At 33.6% G+C, this 26,878-nt stretch overlaps 1 protein-coding gene across 4 annotated transcripts in view; it reads right to left on the reverse strand.

The window, feature by feature from the left end:
• The window catches only part of Galnt13 (polypeptide N-acetylgalactosaminyltransferase 13), a 497,787-nt gene that overhangs the window by 174,623 nt on the left and 296,286 nt on the right, over positions 1-26,878 (reverse strand). For all 4 annotated transcript variants that reach the window (XM_090342814.1, XM_090342813.1, XM_090342815.1 and 1 more), the window contains 3 exons: positions 8,420-8,586; positions 7,760-7,967; positions 3,852-4,022 (listed from right to left, as the gene is read on the reverse strand). In XM_090342814.1, the coding sequence (XP_090198940.1) occupies positions 3,852-4,022; positions 7,760-7,967; positions 8,420-8,586 (546 nt within the window). The remainder of the gene's footprint in view (positions 1-3,851; positions 4,023-7,759; positions 7,968-8,419; positions 8,587-26,878) is intronic.

Here is a 26,878-nt window from a genome sequence, read left to right on the forward strand (position 1 = left end):
CTGAATTGGAATTCTCAGATCTCAGCCTCCTGAGTAGCTAGGGTTATTGACATGAGCCACCCGTGCCCAACTATAAGTGGTATTTTTAAGCAAAGAATTCTACTAAGAAAATTAAATTTTCATCTCTCTTTTAATCACTTTCTCTGTTCAGAATGCTGTTAATTGAACAGGGAAGAAAATTGGTCTTCAATACACAGAATGATTTATCTGTTTGTGCAAATGTAAGAAAAATGATCACATCTTCAAGTAACAGATTACAAAGTACAAAGAAAGTTCACATTATAGCTAGGTTGATGAAAATTACCCTTAGGCTATTAAACTAGAGCCAGTGAATTAATTAACCTTTTGTCATAATAGTCTAGAAACTTATGCAGAGGAGGGTTTTTATCTTCCTCTTGCTCCAGCTCCCTCAATATTTTAGAAAATGAATTGATGTGCAACCACTGAGACAAATCAATAAAACCAGAGATTTTCTCAGTCCTTGTATAATTCCAACAAATCCACAAAAGCCATAGAAAGATTTCTGCAACTTACATGACTTATTTTGTTTTATTTAAGAAGATATGCACAATAATGGATGACTGCTATTGATGCTGTTACCTGCTTTCTGAATAAATAACATCAATAGTTTGTATAAATGTTGGCCAAATTTCTACCTTTTGATAGTCTGAGAAAATCAAGTTAAATTAGATAAGGATATTTTGCAAATATGCTTTCAGTGAGCACAAGTATGGAGTCTTATAAACTTCATTTTAAAGTGATAAATACATTATTTCTATTTAACTATATTTGGAAAGAGTTTGATAATTTTTTCATGGAATTGAAGCTTAAATATCAGCTTACACAAAACTAAAACCAGTTTCTAGGTTAAAACATTTTCTAATAACAGGTAATAAAAGGCACTGGTGCTGGCGGGGCTATCTATTCCTACATAGCAAAGGACATAGCTAGTAAATAAAATAGCCCACAGGATGGGAGAATATCTTCACAACAGACAAGGGCCTCATATCTAAAATATATCTACAGCTCAAAAAATTGAATCTCTCATAAACAAATCCTCAAAGAAGCAACCCATTCAATTCAACAAACCATCTCATTAAAAGTTAGGCTAAAGGCTTAAAGAGAAACTTCTCAGAAGAGGAAATAAGAATGGCCTGTAGACACATGAAGAAATGCCCCATATCTCTGGACATAAAAGAAATGCAAATCAAAACAACTTTGAAATCCCACCTCACTCCAGTTAGAATGGTCATTATCAAGAAATCTAATAACAGGCACAGCAGATTAGTCTAGTGGTAGAGTGCTTGTCTAGCATGCAGGACGACCCAGGTTCGGTTCCTTGGTACCACATACATAGAAAATAGCCAGGAGTGGTGCTGTGGCTTGAGTGTCAGAGCTCTAGCCTTGAGAAAGTCCAAGGACAATGCTCAGGCCCTTAGCATAAGCTCCAGGACTGGCACAAAAAAAAAAAAAAAAAAAAAAAAAAGAAAAAAAAAAGGAAATCTAATAACAGATACTAGAGGGATGTGGCCAGAAGGGAAAGCTACTATAGTGTTGGTGGGAGTGTAAACTCCTTCAACCACTCTGGAAAGCAGTATGGTTATTCCTCAAAAGAGTAAACAAAGAGATCCCCCATGACCCAGCAATTCCACACCTTGGCATTTACCCAAATATTCAGAAATAAGGTCATACTAAAGCCACTAGCCCAATGATGTTCATTGCAGCGTTATTTACCATAGCTAAAATATGGCACCAACCCAGATGCCCCTCAATAGATGAATGGATAAAAAAAGATGTGGTACTTATACACAATGGAATTCTATGCTGCCATCAGAAAGAACGGCATCGCCCAATTCGTAAAGAAATGGAAAGACTAAGAAAAAATAATATTAAGTGAAGTAAGCCAGACACAAAGGAACATAGGCTCCATAGCTTCCCTAATTTGTAATAATTAGTAAATATCTAGAATTATCCTAGCAGAGGATCACAATAGCTCAAAAGCTAAGTACAAATGGTCATATAAGATGAGACTAAACAAAATGAATGCTAGGATATGGAAACAGGAGGTTTATTTTTATGACTGTTATTCTTACTTTACTAAGTGCAGTTATTTCTTTTCACTTTTTTTCCCTTATGGTTAATCTCAGGTGGTTAATGTATCTGACTTTGTTACCTGGTATTGTATATTTGTTTATTTAAAATAGGAAAGGGAAGGGGGAAAACAAGATGATTGGGAGGGGGTGGATGTACAGAATGGGGGACAAAAAGATGAGAATGGGAATCAATGTTCAAGAAGTAATGCACCCACTAGCTGATGCATGTAACTGTAACCCCTGTGCACATTACCCTAACAATAAAATACAATTTTAAAACAAAGGTAATGAGAGGAAGCCATTGTATTTTTTCAGATACTGCATGGAAGAATTAAAAAGATTTGGTGAAGGTAAAATTTGTACATAATTTAAAAAATACTGTGCTGCTCTTTCAATATTGACACAATTTGTAGAATACTATGCAAACATTAGAAGCAATGTTCCTTTTCTTTTTGAGGTACTAATATCTTATTATAGGTTAACAATTACTAACATATAATTGCCCCAAAATAAACAGACCTGGTCTTTCTTGTTAATAAATACTTATTGGTTTGGTTAACCTATTATATAATTAAGAAGTTGACAATGAGAAGTCATTTTCCCAGGAGGTCATCAGACATGTTTGTTTAGATTATGGGGTTAGGTATCTTGCTTTATGATGTTAGAGTATGTATCAACTTTTCCAACAAAACATGATTTTCTCAATTCATTGTTACAGATAAATTTATCAGTGATTTTCAAAATCACTTGTAGTTGAATCAAAGAGGTTCACAAAAATGTGTTAGAGTAGGCAAGATATTTCTTTTTCATAGTATTCTGAACATTTGTTTATGAGCTAATTGCTGAAAAATTAGAATCCATTTTCCTATGGCAGTTGTAAATGAAATGATGAAATGGAATTTCTTGGCCAACTCCAAACAGCTTCTTAGCACTCTTCCTCCTCCATCTTTCTGTTGTGCTGGTTCTCAGGCTTGAACTTAGTGTCTGGGGCCTATCCCTTACCATTTTTACTTGAGGCTGGTGCTGTGTCACTGAGCCACAGCTCCACTTCTGGCTTTTAGTGCTGGTGATAGTAGTAGTTAATTAGAATATAAACCTCATGCTCTTTCTTGGTTTCAAACCTGGATACTTAAATTTCATAGGCATGATATTTCTATGCTATTGAAATGAGTAAATTTTGAAAAAACTGAGGATGTGGAGGTTGTTTTGCATTAAGAGTTACTAAAATTAGTTGTTTAAAGCAATTTAAAGTGTTGATAGTTGTTAATATGTTAAATCTTTCAAAATGATGTTCATATTATGCCTGGGAAGTTAACTTTTGAAGGGAAATAAATGTATAAGATCTACAAAAATCTTGAAAACATTGCTACTAGAATATGTACTTTAGTGTACAGTACACATTTGGTAAATTGTCAATGTCATCAAATTTTGTCACATAGAAAATTCCAAATATATACTTAAAAGGTTTGAATGTATGTAGTTTCAAAGCTTCTTGCATAGTTCCCATGATAGGGTATTTTCCTAGCATTCATGGGCTCTTGCATGTATAAAACTTCTAAGATAATTGTTATTTATCCCTGCGCTTAGATTTCCACATACAAATTGAAACAAGATTTCATATTACCATTGATTCTTCTCTGATCATGATATTTTGCATATGAATAAAGATTGCTTTAAAATAATTTAAAAATGAAAAGTAATATTTTTAATTATCATTGAAATATTCATGCTATTATTTGTAAGATATAATCTACATACCTGACAGGTAATGTTCTGTCTCCTTTCCTTCTATCCATTTCTCTTTGGGGAACAGGATACCATCGGAAATTCAGTTTCCAGTTAAAACCCCCATAAGTCATGTCTGACCCAGCCATATATTCAAAGGTATCATCACTGATCACATCAATGATAGGGCACACAACTGTTTTCCTGCGAGAAAAAAAAACATTTTATATAGAAATGATTATTTAAAGGCTATGTTAGCTTCTTCAGAATTGATTATAGTTATTGGATGGTAAGTCCACAATTTTATATGTACCTTTAATTTTGTTTTACCTTTTTCTCCTAAGGAAGTATTTTCTCTTGCTATAGCTCCTTTATAGTCCATATTAATGCTACCTTGAAAAACCTTATCAAATATACTAATTGACCTTCAAGCTGATTTGTAAATGCATTCCAAGTGTGAACTCAGCTGGATGAGCATGGTCTATTTTTCACAAACCTTCCACCCATAGCATAATTGGTAGAACTACTTTTAGATTATACATCATTTTAGCTATGAACCAGTGAAAAGCAATAGCATGTAGGAAAGGGAGAATGGATTAAAGAATATTAGACCTGATGATTTTCATTTCAAGTAAGGTAAATGAGTTTAAAGAGAAAGTTCAAAGAAAACCTTTATGGATTAAACACCTCCTAGGAAAAACAAACAAGCAGCAACATTAAAATCAAGAGGTTACAGTCTAAGTAGATGTGTTCTATTAAGGAGAGCATATTTATGACAAATTCTCAGTGAACTGATCTAGAATAGAATTTATAGCTGTCACAATTCAGAAGATATTTTAAGATTGGGAAAGACAGGCAGACTTAGTCTATCATGTTGTAGTTTACTTTTCCTAAAGTCAAAAGAAGCCAAGGACTTTTGTATGGCAAGAAAATGTCGCTTAGAGGTGGCTTTAGCTCTCCTTTAATTCCATGCTCCAACTACTCTCACTCTTCCTCTACTCTCAGTTGAACCATTTGATTATGATGGCAGCCCTCCATCATCTCTGCAAATAAGTGATCAGTTCTACTCAAGATTATACAGACTAGCAAGTTCCGGGCTAGAGCCTGGTTTCAGATTTAGAAGCTTTAAAAACAAAGAAATGTTGCTCATTAATTTTTGTTTTGTAACATCAGAATCACAACTGATGATCAAGTGATTTTTTTTTGTCGGTCATGGGGCTTGAACTTCCATGTACCTTTTGTGGAGACTAGGCCCTGCTCCGGAGCTCTTCAACTCAAGGCTACCACCCTACCCTTGAGCCGAACCCCAACTCCCATTTTCTAGAGGTTAATTGGAGATGAGTATCATGTCCTTTTGTGCCTAGGCTGGTTTGAACCTTGATCTGCAGATCTCAGCCTCCTGAGTAGCTAGGATTCAGGTGTGAGCCACATGTCTGACTCATCAAATGAATATTATGCTCCAGAAACTGGCTAAAGTCTGAAGATCTCAGAAGTCCACAGAATAGTCATTGCCTGTACATGTTTCCTGGTGACTCTGGATCGAGCAAAATCATCTTCTTTTCTTCACTGAATTTAATCATTAAATGTGTGGAAGTTACTTCTAATAAACTTGAACAGAATTTATTGTCAAGTTATGATTAAAGTTAAAGTGTATAATCAGAACAAAATTTTACGATTTATCATATACAAAAGTAATATGATACATAACAATAAAACAACTTACACATGACTAAAATGAAAGAATACACTTAAAGCTGAATATGAAATAACTTTTGTTTTAAAAATTAGCATAATTTTGAAAATCCAATAGAAACTCAGGATATTTGCAGTTCACTTTACTTGGCAATCTCACTTTCCTATGGGGACCATACAATATGTAAAATGTCATTAGCTATGTACTTCACTCAGTTGACTTAAAGGTTCCCACTGCTCCTTGAACGACTGTGGTTCATTCTTTGATAGCTTCCATCCATCTTCCTGGCTAATAATGAAAGCTTTCCATTTATGAGATGTGTCAGAACAAGTTCAGACTAAACAGTCCCTTTCTTTATATATATATTATAATTGAGGGGTTACAGTTATATTCACCAGATAGAAGGAGCATTACTTCACACACATTGATACTCCTTCTCATGTTTTTTCCCCATTTCCCTTCCCCCTCCCTCTCTCCTCATCTTATTTTCCCCTCTTCCCTTTCCCATTTCAAATAAACAAACATATATACAATATACCAGATTACAAGGTGAAATACTGTAATAATAGAGAATAACCAAGGGACAACAAAACAGTTGAGAAATAACATAGTATATTAAGAACAGCATTTACTTATTATATAGCTCTTCTTTCCTATCCTGAAGTTCCTTTCATTTAGCCTCATCCTATATGGCCTTATGTATCTAGGTTATAAGCTAGGAGAGTCCTAGGTGTGTACTAATTACTACAAATGAGGGAAACCACTAAGCCTATGTTGCTTTGGGTCTGGCTTACTTCACTTAATATGATTTTTTCCAAGTCTTTCCATTTCATTACAAATGGGGCTATGTCGTTCTTTCTGATGGCAGCGTAGAATTCTATTGTAAATAAATACCACATCTTATTGATCCACTCATCTACTGAGGGGCATCTGGGTTTGTTCCATATGGTAAATAGTGATGCAGTGAACATCATTGTGCTAGTGGCTTTAGTATGTTCTTGTTTCTGGACCATTCAGTAAATGCCAAGGAGTGGAATTGCTGATCAGTGGAGAGCTCTATGTTTAGTCTTTTGAGGAATCTTTATAATGCTTTCCATAGTGGTTGAATGAGTCTACACTCCCACCAACAGTGTAGTATGGAACCCTCCTGGCCACATCCTGCCAGGATGTGTTGTTATTTGATTTATTGGTAATGTCCATTCTAACTGGAATGAGGTGGAATCTCAGAGTTGTTTTGATTTGCATTTCTTTTATGACCAGAGATGTGGAGCATTTCTTCATGTGTTTATAGGACATTCTTATTTCTTCTTCAGAGAAGTCTCTCTTTAATTCTTTGGCCCATCTTTTAATAAATAGCCCCTTTCTAATATAGATGTATAACAATAAAAACATGAGGAAGACCCTTCTATTGTACACAGAAGGACAAAACCGAGAAGATGTTCTGTAATGCTTCATGGTCACATCAGAAAGTTATCTTCATTAGGTACCAATAAATCACACTTATTCAATACCTATGTTTATAAATTTCTGTACAGAAGTCTATACTTAGCATCCTCATCAAAAAAACTGCACGTATGATGGAGTTTCTAATTTCTACAAAATGTTCAGCTTTCAAATTTCATGGTTTATGTATAGGAAGTGGCAATGATGTTTCAATAATTAACCTTACAGGTGTACTGTTCACTTCCTTCCTTAACTATGATTTTATTTCAGTGATATGGATATGTGTGAGTGTGTGCATACATTTTTTTACATCCTCACAGTTAATTTAAACTGGCCCAGATTGAGGTCACTGAATAATTGAAAGGAACACTGGTTGAAAGCATAAAGAACTGTTTTGTTTGCTTCGTGTACACACTACTGAAAAATTGACCTGTATTTCTCCCTATTTTTATATACAGTAAGAATATCTACCATACCTACCTTATGTTGTAAGGACACATAAACGTACTTTGAAAATGTACTTATATCGTACTATTGCAAGTTGTATTGATTTCCATTGCTTAAAAATAAATATCCAAAATATTTCTGTTTGAATGTTTTGATTATTTCTTTGTGAAATGCCTGTGCTCAATAAAAATGTCATTGTTTTAGGTGAACTCAAGGGAATGTCTCTGCTTTTTGAAATAAAATCATTTGAAATAAACTTCTGAAAATAAGAGCTTAGCCAAGAAATTCTGACGAGTAGCTTTAGGTTACCTTACAGGTCAAGTCATAACCCATGCAGACTTTACCCATGAATCCTTACCTGTCTTCCTTTATTCTTGCCAGCAAGGGCTCCAGCCAACCTAGCGTGCACTCACAGTGAGCATCCAGAAAAGTGATGACCTGCCCTTTGGAAGCAGCTGCTCCACGTAGGCGAGCACGTATTAAGCCAGAGCGCTCTTCCATCCTGATAATTTTTACTGGCACTTCTAAATTTTTCACATAATTCTCCAGTGTCAGTTTAAGAAAATCTGTAATGTAAATAGGAGTTCATCAAAAAAAAATTGAAACTGCTCTAAGACAGAAAGATAATTCTGAGGGGAAAAAAACAGAAGTGGTGCCAACTCGTAATAATTTTTTGCATAACAGACAATAGAGATTTTTAAATGAAGAATGCTATATATCCAGTCATACAAGTTATTATTGAGACCAATTAAAGGCAGAGGGAATATCACACATAGAAATGCATTTTAGCTGATTTCTTAGGTTAATAAAGATAGGAATAAGAATAAAAAAAATTGTTTATTTCTTCCTTGACTAGATAATGACACAGGATAGTAATCAAAATTTGCTAAGTGGTTGACTGCCTACAAAACAGTTTACAGGCCGTTTTATTGCTACATTGCTTAATAACAGAAAATTTTCTAATTAAAACACACACACACACACACACATACATAAACACACACAAAACCATGGATACCTCTTTCACTTGCATCATCTACCAAGATGACCTCAGAGAGGAGGGAGTGTGGGGAGCGATTTATAACACTGTATACGGTTCTCAGGAGAGTGCTCCATGCTTCATTGTGAAACACAATGACTACACTTGTGTTTGGAAGTTCATCTGGGTAGACTTTTGTCTTGCATCTGGAGAAGAAGAAAAAAGAAGAGTGATGTTATTGATCAACTTTTCTTCCCCAAGACCACAAGAAGAGGTATCCATAATAATACAACTTCAAACTTCAAAGCCCCTTATCCAGGAGATGTTTTATGAATATGTGAAATAATTTCCCTCTCAATAAGCACTGCAAGTAATCACTTGGCCTTTTGAAAATTAAATATGCATAATTACTAATATTTTATTTTAGCCCCTGCAGTGAACAAAGCAGCATGATTTCCACAAGCTTAAGAAAAATATTAAACAGCTAACTTTCACATTGAGATGGAGAAAATAATATAAGATCAGGTACAACATGGAAAGTTGAATTTAATTAATGGATGAAAATTTTATTATTGATTTAGAAAAAAATAACAAAAATCAAAAATTATAATAGCATAAGTGGCCATAGATTCTACCTTGGTTTGATGTTTGAGGTATGTAAAACTTAATATTATTTTTCTCTTCTGAAATCAAATCATGTATGACTTGTATTCTTTAAGCCATATCCACTTTCAAGGCAAGGTAAGGAGCCCGGCCCTAATACATATATATATATATAGTATAATTTATAATTAGGCATGAATATATTATGATTTTTAATTTCCTAGAGATCCATAAATGCATGTCAAATATCCATGTATGCAAAAACCACAAAAGATTTGTGAAAATGAAGATGCAATTTACTAGATTAAGCTGGGAGCCTGGAATTCCATACTGTTGCTGGCCTTAGGAGCTTACAGAGCTGTTATGAACCGACGCACAATTGTCACTCATTTTACAATAATATGTTTTGAGAAAGTCTTTTAATTTCATTACATGAAAAGAGTACAGATTTTTGTTTTCTGTCAATCAATCCAAGAAAATAGATTTGAATAAAATATGTGTGAACTTCTAGGTGAATATCTGAAATTTAATATGCAACTCCCTGGTCAACACTTTGACATTTGTGTTTTGCAATTTTAAGTAGTCATGATTATAGATTTAAAAAATGCCAAAGGTATCTGTAGCAGAAATGCAAGTTCCTTCACCTTAAACTATTTTAATATTAACCATTATAAAGAGCTGGAGAATGAAAATAGTTCCATAACATAAAATTAAGCAAATACCTCCTATTGTACAGGAAGGCCTAATATATTACACAATACAATGTTGTCAAAATTAGCTTCTTACACCATGACTAGAAAAAAATCCAATGTGGGAGACTAAAATGGTATAGTAAAACTGCTGTGTGCCTTTTGATATCTTTGTGAAAACAGTAAAATATAAACTACTCTGCAGTCTCCTGCAATACAGTCAGATAAAAAAATGTAAAAATATCTCAACTATAATATTTTTTTCATCTTGAATTTGTTTGAAAAATATTCAGTTAGTTTCACAATAGAAAAGATACTATGCATGCAAGGAAATAAAAATATAGGGGTTAGGAAGCTATCTCATTCCATCCCGGTGGCACAATTCAAATGATTGGTGTGTGTGTGTGTGTGTGTGTGTGTGTGTGTGTGTGTGTGTGTTTCATCATTTTGTGAGTTGTTTTTCCAGGCAGTTCATCATTAAACGAGCTGCAAAAGCCATCTTGGTAAATGAGAAGTGTTCTATCCACCATTTTCTTCAAATCTCCTATCCTGCCTCAACAAAACCAAAATAAAAATTGCCCTCAAACAATGATAGTTGCTGGCGTGGTTGTGGAGAAAAAGGAACCCTACTGCATTGCTGGTGGGATTGTAAACTAGTTCTGGCACTCTGGAAAGCAGTGTGGAGGTTTCCTAAAGAACTGAAAATTGACCTTCCCTACGATCCTGCCATACTACTTCTGGGCATCTACCCTGAACATCATAACCCAAGATACGATAAGGACACCTGCTCAGCTATGTTCATCTCTGCACTATTCACAATAGCCAGGCAATGGAAACAATCCAGATGCTCTACTGCAGATGAATGGATACAGAAAATGTGGTATGTATACACAAAGGAATTCTACATAGCCAACAGACAAGATAAAATAATGGCATTTGCAGGGAAGTGCATGAATCCAGAGCGGATGTTGAGTGAGATGAGTCAAAGGAACAAAAGGCACATGGTATCCTTAATATGTGGCTATTAGATCCAAACAGTACAAGAGCAAGGACTCAATATTTGCATACCCAATGCTATGGACATGGTATTGGAAATATAAACACAACTACAAAGACATAAAATCTGTGACTCTATAGACATAATGTTTTATTACATAAATTAATACGTATCTACGGTATACAAACCCTTAGCCTAATTTTAATTATGTTCTGAAAACTAAGTGTCAGTGATTGTGTATAGAGATTCCCTTCTTGAACACTCATTTGTTAAACATGTCATTTGAAATGTGATGTAAAAATCAATGTTAGTAAATTCTTTAATAAAAAAATTCCCTTCACTTTCTTTTTTTTTTAACTGAAAATTAGGCAGTTTAGATTAAAGATTTAAAAACTGGAAAACAGGCAGAATTTCGAGAAATGATCGATTAGGAAATTTACTCAGAGTTCCGGAAAACAGTTGTTTGTGCAGATGATGTGTGTAGATAATGATCCAGCCCCCTTCAACTCTGTATGAACTTTGTTGTTTGTAAAGTACTATAAAAACCCTGCCTGCTTTGTGTTCCGGGCTCTCTGTTCCTGTGTGTTCAGTGAGCCCCATGCATGCTTGGTGAATAAATGCCCTTGCTTTTTGCATGAGAGAAGGTCTCTTGGAGTCTTCATTTGTGTGGAGAGCTTCTCGACCCGAGATTTGCCCTGCTGCCCGGGGACTTCAACAGGCTTCTCTCGGGGTAAGTATGGCGCCTTTCTTTCCTATTTTGTTTTTTGGGCGATCGCATTTGGTTTTGGTAGCTGGCTATGGCTGTTGGAGAGACGCGTGAGCTCTCTCCGACTGCGACTGACAGATGTGTCCGGGAAGTTGCAGGCCACAATGCTGGGGGATGCCCAGGTGAGTTTGGAGTCTGGGGAAGCCCGGACATTCTTTGTTTGGTAATTTGGTTGCCATCTACATTTGGAGTCCTTTCGGACTTTTTTGGAGTCCTTTCGGACGTTCTTTGTTTGACAGGTTAGAAGCGGCCGCTAGAGTTTTTGTCTTTGATTGTATCATTTTGGTTTTTTTTTTAAATTTTTTATTGTATTTAATAAAAGGGTTACAAAAATTCCCTTCACTTTCTACATGCCATGCTCAAACTATAACAAAGATATTTATCCTCAGCCATTAAGAAGCAAATTTAGGAAAATAGAGTGACAGCACTTTAACAGTACAAAGCAAAACCTTAACCCAAAATTTACAGTAAATAAAGAGTATCCAGCACCACTAAATAAGGATAATTTCCTTTAGAGATGTGGATTTAGATATCTTATTTAAAATGCCAAACTAAGATGAAGCATAGTGATTAAACCCACGTATTCAGGAAGTAGATATCAGGAGGACTATATTTTGCTGAAACTATGTCTCAACAAACAACTAAAGTGATGGAATGCACTTGTAATCCCAAGTATGAAGGAAGTATAGACTGAAGAACTAAGGTCTAAACAAATAATTAGCTAAAAACAAAAAGGATTTAGAGCAAGATTTAAGTGGCAGAGTGTCTCTCTAGCAAGCTCAAGACTCTGACTCCAAATCCAGTGTGACAAAAATATGAAGTTCAATCATACATTAAGATCCTGCAACTTGAACTATTTTTAGTAACTTTATTTTTGTAGTTACAAATCCACTGACAAATATGAATATTGTATGGCTTTCATATGACAAACATAAGGAATGAATTAACTATTCATAATTCATATTTAAATATAATTTATATTGAAATATATAATGTATTAAATTATAATGCTCATAATGAACTTCTAAAGCAGCTACTGTGGTTACAGAAAGTTTCCAGTTACATAAAACTTCCACACACATAAAAACTAAGGGTGACTAGTATGTTTATTCTTTCTATACAAGCAACCATTGATCAAAATTTCAACTACAAATTAGGAATAATGTAGTGATCTGAGGAATATTAGAGTGACTATAGCTATTATTAATGCATGGTATAGTTGAATCATACTAAAAGTGATCTTTAACTCTTTTCACCACTGGATTTTTAAAGTTAACTTCATTATGTTAACCATTCATAATGTTTATAGGTATCAAAGCAGCTAGTTATAGAATCTTAATAAAGTTAGGAAAAAATCTTTCATTAAAACAGATTTTAACACTAATAAAATAATGGGATATTTATAAGTTAAATACTTTCTATATTACAAACTCTGTGTCAGCTTCTGTAGTTATCAAACATGAATAGATACATATTAATAAGAATATATATTTCCCACATTTTCTAATGGAATGTGATACAATAATCTGATACTTATTATATTTCATCAGTGATGCATAATGAGAGACACCATGAATTTTCATGTAGAAAAAGAAAAATAGTTTTCTTGGATGAACTAAAACCCAATGTTTTCTTGAAACTACTAGCAACTAAACTAATTTGGACGTAGATTCTATGAATATTGTCGTGTTTACATTATGAATGCCATATCAGGTTCTGGTTCATTCATAGTTCCTTTCACTGGTTCTGAAAGTCCATCTCCAGTTCTCCCTTGCACTACATAAAACATGAGAGAGAAATGTTTAGCTCAACAATAGGTACAAGTTTGATCATATGGATATCACCTTTGGTACTACAAACTTTTTTTATGAATTTCACAAATAATGCTTCTTAGATTTTCTGGTGAAATGAATTACATAGGGATCTTGTTAAAATGTGCTTCTGGGTATGTTGCTCCATAATGTGCTGAACATGCTATGTTTCTGATGAGATCCTTGGTAATAGCAGAACCTCAAGTGTCTGACTGATACAAGAAGCAAGCTGATAAAAATTTCTTGGCTGACAATTAGTGAAAAAAGAAAGAAAAGAAAAGAAAAAAGAAAAATTGCAGAATTCTAGTAATTTCTCCAAAAATAAATTATATTTCATCTTATGAATTATAATTTCTGCAGCTCATCCATATCTTTATTTTTAGGCTTAACTTTTGGTTCTAATACTATATCCTAGCATCATCCTTGTAAAGTTCCATTGAATGGCAATTAAACTTAGCAAAGATAGTGGAAGGAGAGCAAGTAATTAAATAATCCCTTAGGACAACATGTATGCAAATAGGGATATTGTCTAGCTAATACTGACATTGGAAGACAGTGACTTAAGCACTTTCTACAAATATTTCTCATTTCAAACATACAAAATAAAACAATCATTCATTTTAGGATACATGAATAAAATACATTTTTTGTATGTCCAAGCAATAGTAAAGATATTGTCTGTTGTCCTTACTCAGTAGATTCACCAATCATTTGCATACATAATGCAAAGCAAATGAAAGTAGTAGCTATGGAAAAATTTTGTTACATACTTAAATAGATGGGATTTGTGTTTTTCTCTCATCTTACTAGTACAATAATTATCACCATCTTTATGTTTATTATACAATAAGATTAAAGTGGGTAACCTCAAAAGTCTTATCCAAGTATATGCTAAACATTGCTTGGTCTACACACCACAGGGAAAATTCTAATCAAATAGCTCAACTGCAAGTCATTCCACATGCATTAACTAAAGCCTTCTTTCATAGAAAACAAGTTCAAGACACATAGCTAGTAAATATTTTGTACAATCACAACAAAAAAAGGTAACAAAAATAAAACAATGTATTATTCAATGACAGTAAATTTTCCCTTATACTATTCTATATATTGAATCAAAAGTTAAATTGTGTGGGTAAAGAAAAATATTAACCTATTTTTCTATCTCTAATGAGAAATAAAACAGTGCCTGAATCTTTTATTCAAGTATTTATCTTTATATAGAATAAAGGAACTGCCATTTTCTTTAATATTTTATTAAAGTGAACATAGAAGTCCACTTTTCAGGGTCAGTCTGTAGTTCAGTCGTTAGCCTTGCCTACCATTCCTGAATCCTGTGCAGGAGATACTATATTTTGTAAATTATATGCTAGTTCCTGTAAAGCCCTGAGGAATCAGAAAGATCTCTATTTACTATCTCTCCTGTCAAGATCTCTTGACTCTAGATTTTTAAATACATGAAAAAAAACCAGCTGCTCTACTTTGGTGAGAATGCCTTGAATGTGAAATATTGAGGGACAGTACATTTATTTACCATTTTTCCCCTTGGCTATATACACATTATAGGAACAGCAACTGTTACAACTTGATTTTATCCCTTTCAAAGCATATTGATGTTTTCAGATGAGCTACTGAACACAACATGCCACATGAAAGAAAAATAAATTGACTGGATAAGAATATGAAATCACAAAGGATCCATAATTACACAGCGGTTTAGTTAGAAACATTCTATGAAGGACTTCAGACAGAGGCTGTCAAACACCGTGGTTTACATGACTTACTGGATTGCTGCTAAGTGAGCCAGTGGTTATCTTTTACTGCTTCAATGAGAGATGATTAATTATAGCAATTAAAATAAAAGAATTGTATTGCAAGACATTCCTATATTTATTTTTAAGAGCACGAGAACTTCAGAATTATATGTGATTTGTCTTTCCGATCAACATTCATATCCATGGAGAGGTTTTTTTTAATCATGTTCCAATACCTACCTGTAAAATAAACTTGGACAACAGAAAAGTAGTCTTTCCTGAACATTGAACCGCCTGGGGTTTCCAGTGAAATACTGAACTCAGCTATGCAGGATTTACTATAGATTGCTTTCTGTATTATACAATATGATGTTTTCCAAAATGAAGTTAGCATGCCATAACTATTTGAGAAATGTAAATTTCAAAAAAAAATCACACACTAAAAAGAATTTCCAAGACACCTTCATTGTAAGATCTAGGTAAATGTTAATTACTTTCTTGAGTTATTTGCTATCAGATCCATTCATTTCTTCTTTTGTTTTTCTAGTTATCAGTAGAGACATACTTGGCAGGTAACTGGAAGAAATGTGATTCTACAACCTACTCACTTCTTGGATTTTGTTTGAAATAATGTTAAAGAGATTTCATGTAGGAGACTGCTGTGCTCCAGGGAGCAGGAAGTGGAACTGGAATAAATTATTTCTCATTGTTATATAATCCCACACAATATTATTAAAGTATCTTCCCCAATCTCTTAACTTCCATAAACCCAAATACCTTTACTTAGTGTGCTGTTTCATAGTAAATCTGTGTGATCGAATATACTCAGAGATTCTTTAAAAGTGGAAAAGATGTTAAGTTTTATATAATTTACCTGTGGAAAATGACAAAAATATTTCATGGAATAAAATAAATGAAAATTTCATGATAAGGAAGACTATTGTATATCTGATCAAATCTCCAATTTATCTCTCCATTATGATTATCTGGATTATTAGAAGTGTAGAAATGATTTTTTTCTGCATTTTCTTCCACATCTTCAGTTGATTTTATTTTCCAGTTATCCAGAGTCAGGAAAACAAATAGGTCCAGAGAAAGAACATTTAAAAAGTAATTATCAAAGAAAATGTATTCACTGAAATATGGTAGATTAAAGAAAGAGTTCATAAAAATGTCAAAATCAAATTCAACATAATAAAGACTAGGAAGTGGGTCCTTGAATGGGGTTTGGTGAGGTCAAGTGGAACAATGCAGATAAATGAAGAGGAGAGGAGAGCGTGAATGCAGTCAAAAAATTAATGTATGTCCTACAAAAATAAGAAGAGTGATCAAAGAAATTGATGGATGAGAAATTTGAAAGAAGTGAAACTGATCATGATATATTTGTAAACTGTTTTGTTAACTCCTTTATATTACTACTAAATAAATAATTAAATATTTAAAAGTAAGTTGGTTGTCAGTGGCTCACATCTATAGTCCTAGGTAATCAGGAGGCTGAGATCTGAGAATCACATTTCAAAGCTAGCCTGGAAGGAAAGTCTATAAGACTATTTCCAACTTGACACCAGAGAATTAGAAGCTGAAATGTAGCTCAAAGTGATGGAGCACTAGACTTAAGTGAAAAAAACTCAGGGACAGGGCCCAATCCTTGAATTCAAGGCCCATTACTGATACTGAGTAAATAAATTAAATGGAAACTAAAAATGCAAAAGTAAGTATAAATGCATTCTATTCAAATGAATTCCCCTTAGTGGTAAGTAAGTGATTCTGTTTGAACACACGGGAGCAATAACTGTGCCTGGGAAGCCAATCCTTCATATCCTGGAATTCAGGAGCTGTGTGCAAATTCTCAATGCTTCTGCTTAGAGGAAAATTTCAAAACTTATAAGGGCAATAAATGAAATTATAAAGGAATTACATAAGTGTATCTTATTATTACGCCATTGCTATCTTGTGATGCCTTATATAATAAACTATACATATGACAGTCTCTAAAATTATCTGGGTTATCTTGCCTTAGGCAGAATTCTAACCCTTGGTGTGGCTCTAATCACTTCTCTTTACATATAGTTCCTGTGACCAGGATTCCACTTTATTTACAACTTCAATTCCGTTTCAGTGATAGATCTGCAGTTCAGATCACCCAGACTTAAAAACATCTTTGTTGGTGCAGTATAGCTTCGAGCATTAGGGTGATAACCTTTCCTTTTCAGTCCTTTACTGTCTTTGAACCAGTTCTTCTGGCTCCTTCTGGATGTCATAGGTTAACTATTCCTGCTTCCTATATTTAATTTTTATTTAGTAATTTTATACAGGAAGAATCTAGAGTGTTATATTCTTCTTTTTTAATCTTTTTTTAAATTTTTTATTGTAATTAATAAAAAGGTTAGAGTGTTATATTCTATATCCTATCTGCCTACAGAGATCATGACTCCTCTTCTGCTCTTCAATGTCTATCTGACTTTCTAATCAAAAGGGGATGCCTCTCCTTCCATTCCCCGTTTTGGTCTGTTTGATTGCTAAAGAATGGAAATCTTAATAAAGTTTAGGCTATTTTTGTATAAGTGTCAATCCTGATGATAAAGAATTGATAGGAAATACTTATCATTTCTTTGTCTCCTAATTAAATAACAGGCATTATATGCTATGTATTGTAAGTACTATCTTATTTAATCCTAGGACTGAGACCTCAGCAACATATTTGCTGTCAAGACTGTATATTATAAGGCTACAAACTCCAGCATATTTCTTTATTAAATACTTCAATTTTCCATGGGCTATTAAAATCCCTGGAATTCCTCCAGTGAAAACAATAGTTAATAAGAATCCTTTTTAAGGACATAAAAAGATCTAGAGAACTGTGAATGTAATTTTATGTCCTTCCTATTGCAAAAAAGGTGCTTGAAGTTGACAAATAAAATTCAACTGAACTCTTGCCTAAAGTAAGAAAACACTATTCAAGTATGAGTTATATTTGTTGTTTCAGATCACGAATCTATAAGGTTGTTTCTTCTGTATAACTGCTGGATACAACTCTTTTTGCTATTGAAAGTCCTGAACAATTGATTATCAAGCATAAATACGCTTATTGTAGGTACTCTATTTAAAATGGTACAAACTCTATTTAAAATGGCATTACAACAAAAGTACTACTGCCATTCATACAGTTAAAACTCTAACAATTGATAATGAAGATAGTACTGAATATTTTCTCAATAGACCTGGAATCTAGAATAGGCAACTCACATTTAAGGCAATAACTTTGAAGTTGACATCATAAGGGGAAGACTGCCATTATAGTCAACAAATCCTTAAGTTATCACATCTAGCATATCGCATCTACACAATAATCTTGATCCTAAAATACATTCTTCTCATTGGTTGCTCGTTTCTAATCAGAAAATGTATGAGTAACACAAAATCTAGCTTAACATCATCCCAAGCTCTCTTCTTAGTCCCAATATCATCTTCAACTCTCCAACAATGTAAATAATCTCAGTTCCTTCTGCTACCAAGATTTCTCATTTCTTTGCAAGAATCTAGAACACATTGTATTCTAGAGCCTTTCTTGTACTTTATTCCTCTTTCTTCTCCTTCTCCTCTTCCTCCCTCTCTAATTATTTTGTATTACTTCTTGGCAAAAGTGGACTTTGCTGGGCAAGTCTCCAGCCCTGCACAGCTTTCATAAGACCATAAATATACTTTTTCATAGTGAACTTAAAGTCATATTGCCTCTGTTAAGGAAAATTGTAATTTCTCAAAGACATTGAACTGCTCACTCTTTTGATCTTCCAGCATATTTTATTCTCTTTTCTACATCACAGAAGTAAGGTATTAGGAAATTTACCCCAGAGATAGATTGGAATCATTTTGAAGGATATGATATCTTCCCCTTCTCATTGCAGTCATTCTCATTTTTCAAAACTAGCTGTGGTGGTTTCTGAAGAAGAACACTTTGTCCAGGGATATTCTAATGAGATTGTCCCATTACAGAATGTAAATATTGAATATATAACATTAAACAAATAAATAAATATATAAAACATCTGATGTTTCCACATCATTAGATTTGAATAAATACTTTTACTAGTAACACCATAGGTGATAAAGTGTTGCCAGTGGACCATAACAAATGTCATAGGCTTTCCATTTTTACCATTATTGATGCTAATATTGATCACTTAAGAATGGAATTTTTTATATGGTGGGTCTAATTGTGCCTTCTCCCAAAGGACTCACCACTTATTCAGAAACACATTTTAGCATGAGTACAATAACTTGAGATGCCACTATTACAGAAAAAAAATTGCTTTTGTTCTTTTATTTCTTCTTATGCATTCTCTTTATGCTTGTTTCGGTGTTTCTTCTTACTTCAAAATCTCACTATTCTAATTATAAAACTCTTTATTATGTTTTAATAAAATATAACTGTTTTTCTTTGCTTTCTTAGTTATTTGCATTTTTTTATTCTCATAAAAGTCCCTCTCGCAGGATTGGAAGTGTGGCACAGTGAAAGAGTGCTTGCCTAACATGCATGAAGCACTGGGTTCAATTCTTCAGTACCACATAAATAGACAAACCTGAAAGTGGTGTTGTGGCTTACATGGTAGAGTGATAGCTTTGGCAAAAGAAACTCAAAGGCAGTGCCAAGGCTCTGAGTTTAAGCCCAAGATTGACACACAAAAAACTCCCTTTCTCCATTCTAGTTCATTATTTTTTTTCTTAAATAGTAAAGTATAGGCACAACCCTCCTTAAATGACACAACGTTATTAATGAGTTTGTTTCTTTCAGTTTTTATATTTAATGCGAAATTTAAATACAGGTATATATGTTAAGCATAAATTTCCTTAGGTCATATGACTGACTTTATCTGTCTAATCATAATTTCTATTAAAATATGACAAATTAGGGGCCGGGAATTTGGCCTAGTGGTTGAGTGCTTGCCTAGCATGCACAAAGACCCGGGTTCGATTCCTCGGTACCACATACATAGAAAAAAGCCAGAAGTGGTGCTGAGGCTCAAGTGGTAGAGCTCTAGCCTTGAGAAAGTCCAAGGACCGGCAAAAAAATAAAAATAAAATAAAATATGACAAATTACCTTCCCTCAAATTTTTCATAGACAAAATTTTCCTTACTGAATTACTTGTTTACAGTTTTATTTGTTATATCATTATTTTTATGATTGTATCTTCTATGTGTTCTTTTGTAAAAGGCTTATATCTGTGATACTGTCTGTCTCTAGAACATACAAATGCACACTCATTCAATCAAAATATATTTAAATATATTGGCATATGATATATTCCAACAAATATATTGCAGACAACCTCTTTCAAAGAGTATAAACTGTTACCGAACATTTTGTAGTTTATATTGACTAATTGTTCAATGCAATCTTTCTTTTTTTTTTTTTGCCAGTTCTGGGCTTGAGCTCAGGGCCTGAGCACTATCCTTGAACTTTCTCAAGGCTAGAGCTCTACCACTTGAGCCTTAGTACCACTTCCTGCTTTTTTCTGTATGTGGTATCGAGGAATTGAACCCAGGTCTTCGTGCATGCTAGGCAAGCACTTTAACCACTAGGCCAAACTCCCGGCCCCATCTTTCTATATTAAGTCCTCCCTTTTGAGCACTAACATCTCATAAGTGTCATGAGCCTCAATTGTTATTGCTAAATGGAACATAAAACAGCATGCTTCAGTAAGTATAAGCAATATCACAAAGTCAAATATATGTATTCTTAATTTCAGTGCAATGCTAGTTAAGAGCAGTAATTGATAAGTGAGAAACTCTGGTAATATGTATTCCTACTAATAATGAGATAATTCCCAAGTAATTTATTAAGAATGAAGCGAGTAGATTATAGCCAAGTGGATCAGTTTTCCCTCTGCAATTAAACATTAAAAAGAACATAATCACAGCTTCATGGATTTGTTATCTGTCCAGAAGCCTTTGTATATTTTGACATCTACCATATTGAGCTGTTTAAACTGGGGTATATGCTGTATATGCTTATTTGATTAGTAAAATATTATGCAAGAAGAAATTAAAAGTAAATGATATAAAAAATGATGGATTTTTCCATTAAATCCATTTGTTACATATGGGACAGCTTGATTAAATGTCCTCAGGTAGATGTCATACTTTTTGTGCAGTAAATAACTTTTAACTATTAACTATTATGTTAATAGTTAACTATTAACATAATTCAATTAAAAATTTCTTTTCATCTAATAAATAGAAACTATATGACTAAAGCAAGTATTTCACTTTCCATAAAATATAAACCCTGAAAAAAAATTGGAGAAATAGCTTTACCTTAGATTCTAGCACCAAATTAACCAGCATACTCTCATTTTGTCATTAAACACTTTTATAATAACATGGGGGACAAAATGTTTTTGTTTCTATTCTGCTGACATTTCTGATAACCTACTGCCACAATGATATGTCCTTAATCAGCCAACTTGCTCCATGAACTACCAATTACTGAGCCATTCTCCTATATGGTTCCTCCACAGTTTGAGTTATGATAGGTAGATAACAAAGCTTTTAAAATTTTTGGTTTGCATCTTTACTTTTTAAATACATTTTATTTTCTTTAAGCAGTTGTACAAAGGGTTACTATTCAACAAAGCAGGTTAGTAATAAAGTGCCTCTTGATCAGCTTCGCTGTCACCTCCTTCAACATTCTCACCCAATCGACCCTTTCTGCCCCTTCCAATCCACCCTTTGCATCACTATTCTTACTTGGGTTGGCTATGGATTGAGGATGTGCAATTTAACGAAAAAACTTATGAACACAGTGCATCTTGATCTGGGTCACCACCTTCAATATGCTCATCCCCACTTGATCTAACCATTCACTGATTTTTCTGAAGTCTGTGATATATACAATGAATTATTGACTTCACTCTTCCTTTTCTCTTCCTTGGACCTAAGTCTGCCTCTTGCAAGTACCTATTTCTGGCGTTATTTAGTTGAACTTTGACTTAGAATTTCTGAACTGCACTATTCGAGATCTTCTTTGAGTTGTTTATGCTTGTTAATTCACTTCATACCTTGCATACCACCCAGTGCCTGCCTGCCTGCCTGCTTTTCTTTCCTTTTCCCTTCCTTTCTCCTTCCTTCCTTCCTTCCTTCCTTCCTTCCTTCCTTCCTTCCTTCCTTCCTTCCTTCTTTCCTTCCTTCCTTATTTCTTTGCCAGGCTTGGGGCTTGAAATCAGGGCCTAGGAACTGTCCTTGGGCTTTGTCACTTGAGCCACAGCACCACTTCTGGCTTTTACTGTCCTTGGGCTTTCCTCAAGCATAGTGCTCTTCCACTAGAGCCACAACACCACTTCCAGTTTTCTATATATGTGGTATCAAGGAATGAACCAGGGTCTGCATGCATGCTAGGCCAAACTCTTCACCCCAAAGTTGTTTCTTCTTAAATGCTAGGAAAAAAGAGCCACTCATAATATTTTAAGATTTTACTAGTGTAACAAAATTTACGTTGGAAAGAATTTCAGGTCATCATGGAGAAATCTGGGGTGGATTTTTCATTCGACAAGAGGACTAGTATAGATTGGTTTCCTCGGAATACTGACAGACCAACTGTGGCCCACTTATAAAAATAAATGCACATGTTTTAGCAATGATAGAAAGAAGTGATAGCTTCTAGAGGAAAAGAATAAATGATGTAAGTTCAACCTTTGAGCTCTACACAAAGGGCATGTTTCTCTCTCACAAGGACGGTTTCTAGAGCCATGATAAAGTTAGTTTCTAAAATTGAACTCCTTTTTTCCACATGCTTCAGGAAGGAAGGTGTTTCCACAGAGATATGTTACTAGAAGCCACAAATTGAATTGGCTTTTATTTTCTAAGGAGAAATTACTGCAGTTGTAATTGTCAATTATTAAAAACTCAAGGTCATTCTACTTTCAGTTCTCAAATAGTAAATTATTGTGTAATTATATATCCTCAATTTAAGGAACAAATTCATACTTAAGTAAGACAACAAAAGAAATACCTCCCTGAAAAACAAGATAATTTATTCTGGTACAATACTAAGTCAAAGAGTTCTTTTAACAAATATTATAATCAAAGTACAGGCTGGCTTTGAACACAGCAATAAGGATAGCACTCTCTTGTCTATTTATGTTATTACTTGCTTTAGTACTGCAATTAACAAAATAAGAAAATCAAAGATGTAAGATTATAAATCAACATATTAACAATGTCAATAATGAAATCTTAATGCAAGTATTCAAGTAGCATAAAAATTGATTTCTCAGAAGTATTTGCCTGTATATTAATATGTTTATATATGTGATTGTATATGTATGTACATGTAAATGTGTGCTTATACTTTCAAGATCTAAAATACAGAAATAAACAAAATGTCAGGAACTATTTAAGAATTTAAGATCTAGATGAAAAGGACTTAATGATCTTATAATAATTGTTAAAAGAAGGTATGTTCTGGAAAACAGATGATTCATTTTTGTGTCATCATAAAAACCAGTTTCTCCTCAGTTTTTTTATATTCAAATATTTTTTCCTAATCATAATATCTATTTCCAGGTTATGTTAGGAAATCTATTCTAGAAATTTCATCTTGCCTTGGAACCATACATCCCAACATGTTTAGTGCTTATGGATAAACTTTGTTCCTGGAGCAGATGGGGACTTTCACTCATGGGGGAAGTGTTGAATCAACATGATTCTGGGATTCACTGAAGTGAAGAGAGACAGCTGCAGTATGCAGCCAAAGATGCATAAACATCAGAGCTCAATACTTGTGCAGCCCTTCTGTCTATCCTTGTCTAATCTTATGTTCACAGTTTTTATTATTTTCATTTACAAAACCCCAAGTTAGCTAAAGCTTAAGCCACACAATCCTGGATCAATTCTACACATGTGTGTAATCTCATTTTTCACTTATCAAAAATTAGCCAACTCACTACTGAGGTAGGAGAATGGCTTGAGTCTAGGAATTCAGTGCTGCCTGGCCAACCTTGAGAACACTCCTTAACGAAATTAAAATTGATGAAGACATGGTTATGCATACACAGACTAAAGATTTCAGCTTAAAGCATTTTGTAAATTAGAAATTCTACTGTGACATCCTACTTCCTATATATAAAGTTACATCTATAGGAAAAAGGCCCTGATTTAGACATTATGCACCAGAGATGACAAAGCACTTTTAGTATGTTGATTGCTCCAGTGTCCTAATGCCACTCCCACGGCATAATCCATTTGAAATCAGCAGGATCGAGGGAGTAAATGATGATGAAATAGCTCATTTCTAAGATAACATTAAAGTAATGAAACAAAACTTTAGCATACTAATTGTGCACACAATAGTAATAAGATCATTGAGTTGCATAAAATATGGATGGAAAGATTTAGATAGATTTTTGTAGCTAAGAAGTGGTCAGATTAGACTCAGACATCCAGAGAGAATGAGGGGAAGCTCTGGCATCAGATTGCCTATGTTTAAATCTTCACTCTACATTTAGTTGAAATGGAGGCTTGAGAAAAGGACTTAATTACATGTTATATGAATTTCCTCATCTTTAAAATGAAATTATTAATAATGCACACTTCTTAAGGATGTTGGGAGGGTCCAATGACTTGCTACCTATAAAGCACTTGTCACAGTGCCTGTGTGACAGTGAACATATTGTGTTAATCATAATTCCCATCATTATAATTTACCATACTTATTGAAATAGGCTAAGAGTCATAGCTTGGTGATAAATTTTAACCTGTTATAAAAAGATACAGAGTAGTTGACATTGCTCCAATTTTACCATTCTCATTAAAAAGCTATAAAGTACTCCCAGGAGGAATTGGCATGGAAGAGGTAAATAGCGTATGTCAATATAAACTTATGATAAACTGATAATAAATGAAGTAAGAGATAAATGGCTTGGAATTTTAGATTTAGTCCAATGTTAACATAGGTGATGAGAAACAGTTAAGAAATTAGTAGTGGTGGATAAAAGAAGTGTATCAAAAAGAATGATAATGTTTCAGATAGTAGAGCCAAAAGAGAAACTCACAGACATGCTGGAGAAATAATTTGGATAAAATTAAAGAACAAGTAGCTTACAACAAAAGGAATTAAGAAATTAATAAGTGGTACTAATTGGTTGCTTAGAACCAGAATTATTTACATCCAAAAGGCTTTGACAAAGTACTAGCAATATAATCCCATGAAAATAATTCAATATGCCTTTTACATGAGTATAAAATAGATAGGTAAGATTGTAGGTAAAATGATAAGCCAATTAGCTGTAATTATGTATGACAATGGGATTATGGAAAATGATCTGAATAAATTGGTTGTACAGAAAGTTTCACTTTTGCTTTTACATGTACATTAATTTTTATTTTTAGAATATTTATCTCTGGGCTGAAATGAATTGCCATTCTTGGAAGCATAAGACTAAGCACACCATTTAATTCCAAAGAGGTGATATAATTACTATATATGTGTAGGACATTTTCTTCTAAATATCATCTATTATGCAAATATTTTTTCTTTCTTATAAATACATTTTCAAGTTTTTACTGTTTTAAAATTAATTTTTAATGTTTATATAATAACAAAGAATTGAACTGAGTGCCTCATGCCTGCTAGGCAAGCACTCTCACTAAACCACACTCCTAGCCTCTAAAATTAGCTATAACTATATAAAGGAGCTTTAATTCAGCAAATCAATGTGAAATATATTTGATTATATCAATGTCATTTATACACCATTCTTCCTATTTTTCCAAGCCCTATCCATAAACTTCAGTGATATGGTTCCTTTTTCATATATGCACATTAAATATAAAGCATATATTCCCCCACTTTGCCTATCTATATATTAGATGTATCTTTGTATATGTAATTCTTGTACAAAATTCAGATGCTTAATAACATAGAGTTCTCTATGACCCTAGTGAGAGAAACTTCTTTGGAACATATTGGAGAGAACCTGAAATAATAAGGCTCTTGTATCTAGTTTTTTAGCTGTTAAAGAAAAGTAAGAAATAAGAAGTGTTTAGAGGATCAATATAAAGAAAGGGCATGTTTTATAAATTAGGGCAGTTTGTTTGCTATTATGGCAGAACTGATGGAAGAATGTTTAGTTACTGAGGGAAAGATGGCTTAAAGGTTGAAGGTAGGAATGTGGTCAATGTCACATGTTAATCTATAGCAGATTCTAGAAAATATGGGGATCAGCCTGTCTATAACATTTGAACCAAATGAATGAATTTACCAATGATTGAATGCCTTATAAATTGCACCACTTTCTAGGTTGCAAGCATTTTCCCTTTTATTTTTAATAACTAGTGGCAAACTTCTGTTTTCCATGGAGTCTAATATCATATTAATAACAGCTGTAACATCTATTATTCTGAATAGTGAACTGTTGTCCAGAACCCAAAAGAAGATGGCTGTTGAATCCTCCATTATGTAACAGGTAGTGTTGGTCTTTCCCTGAAATATATACTCCCCTTCATAACCCACCTCCAAGGAATTCATATACATTTAATTTACCTATGATCTCATCTGGGCAAATTTGCTTATGACTAACAAAATGAGACATTATTAAATAGATAGAGATTATCTTCAAGTTTTGTAAAATATACTTAATTTTTTTTCCTTTTGATTTGTTTTCAGTGACAATCTGGGCTTGAACTCAGGGCCTGGATTCTGTACTTGAGTTGATTTTGCTCGAGGCTAGTAGTGTTCTGTCTTTGAGTCATAGCACCACTTCTGACTTCCTTTCTTGCTTTTTTGTTTTGTTTTTGTTTTCATTTTTCTCCCTTTTTAAATTTTATTTTATATTCTTATTGTCAGGGTAATATATAGAGGGGTTACAGTTACATTCATCA

Source organism: Megascapheus bottae, chromosome 12 (genome assembly GCF_031878675.1).
Source record: "Megascapheus bottae isolate mThoBot1 chromosome 12, mThoBot2.hap1, whole genome shotgun sequence".
Taxonomy (NCBI): Eukaryota; Metazoa; Chordata; class Mammalia; order Rodentia; family Geomyidae; genus Megascapheus; species Megascapheus bottae.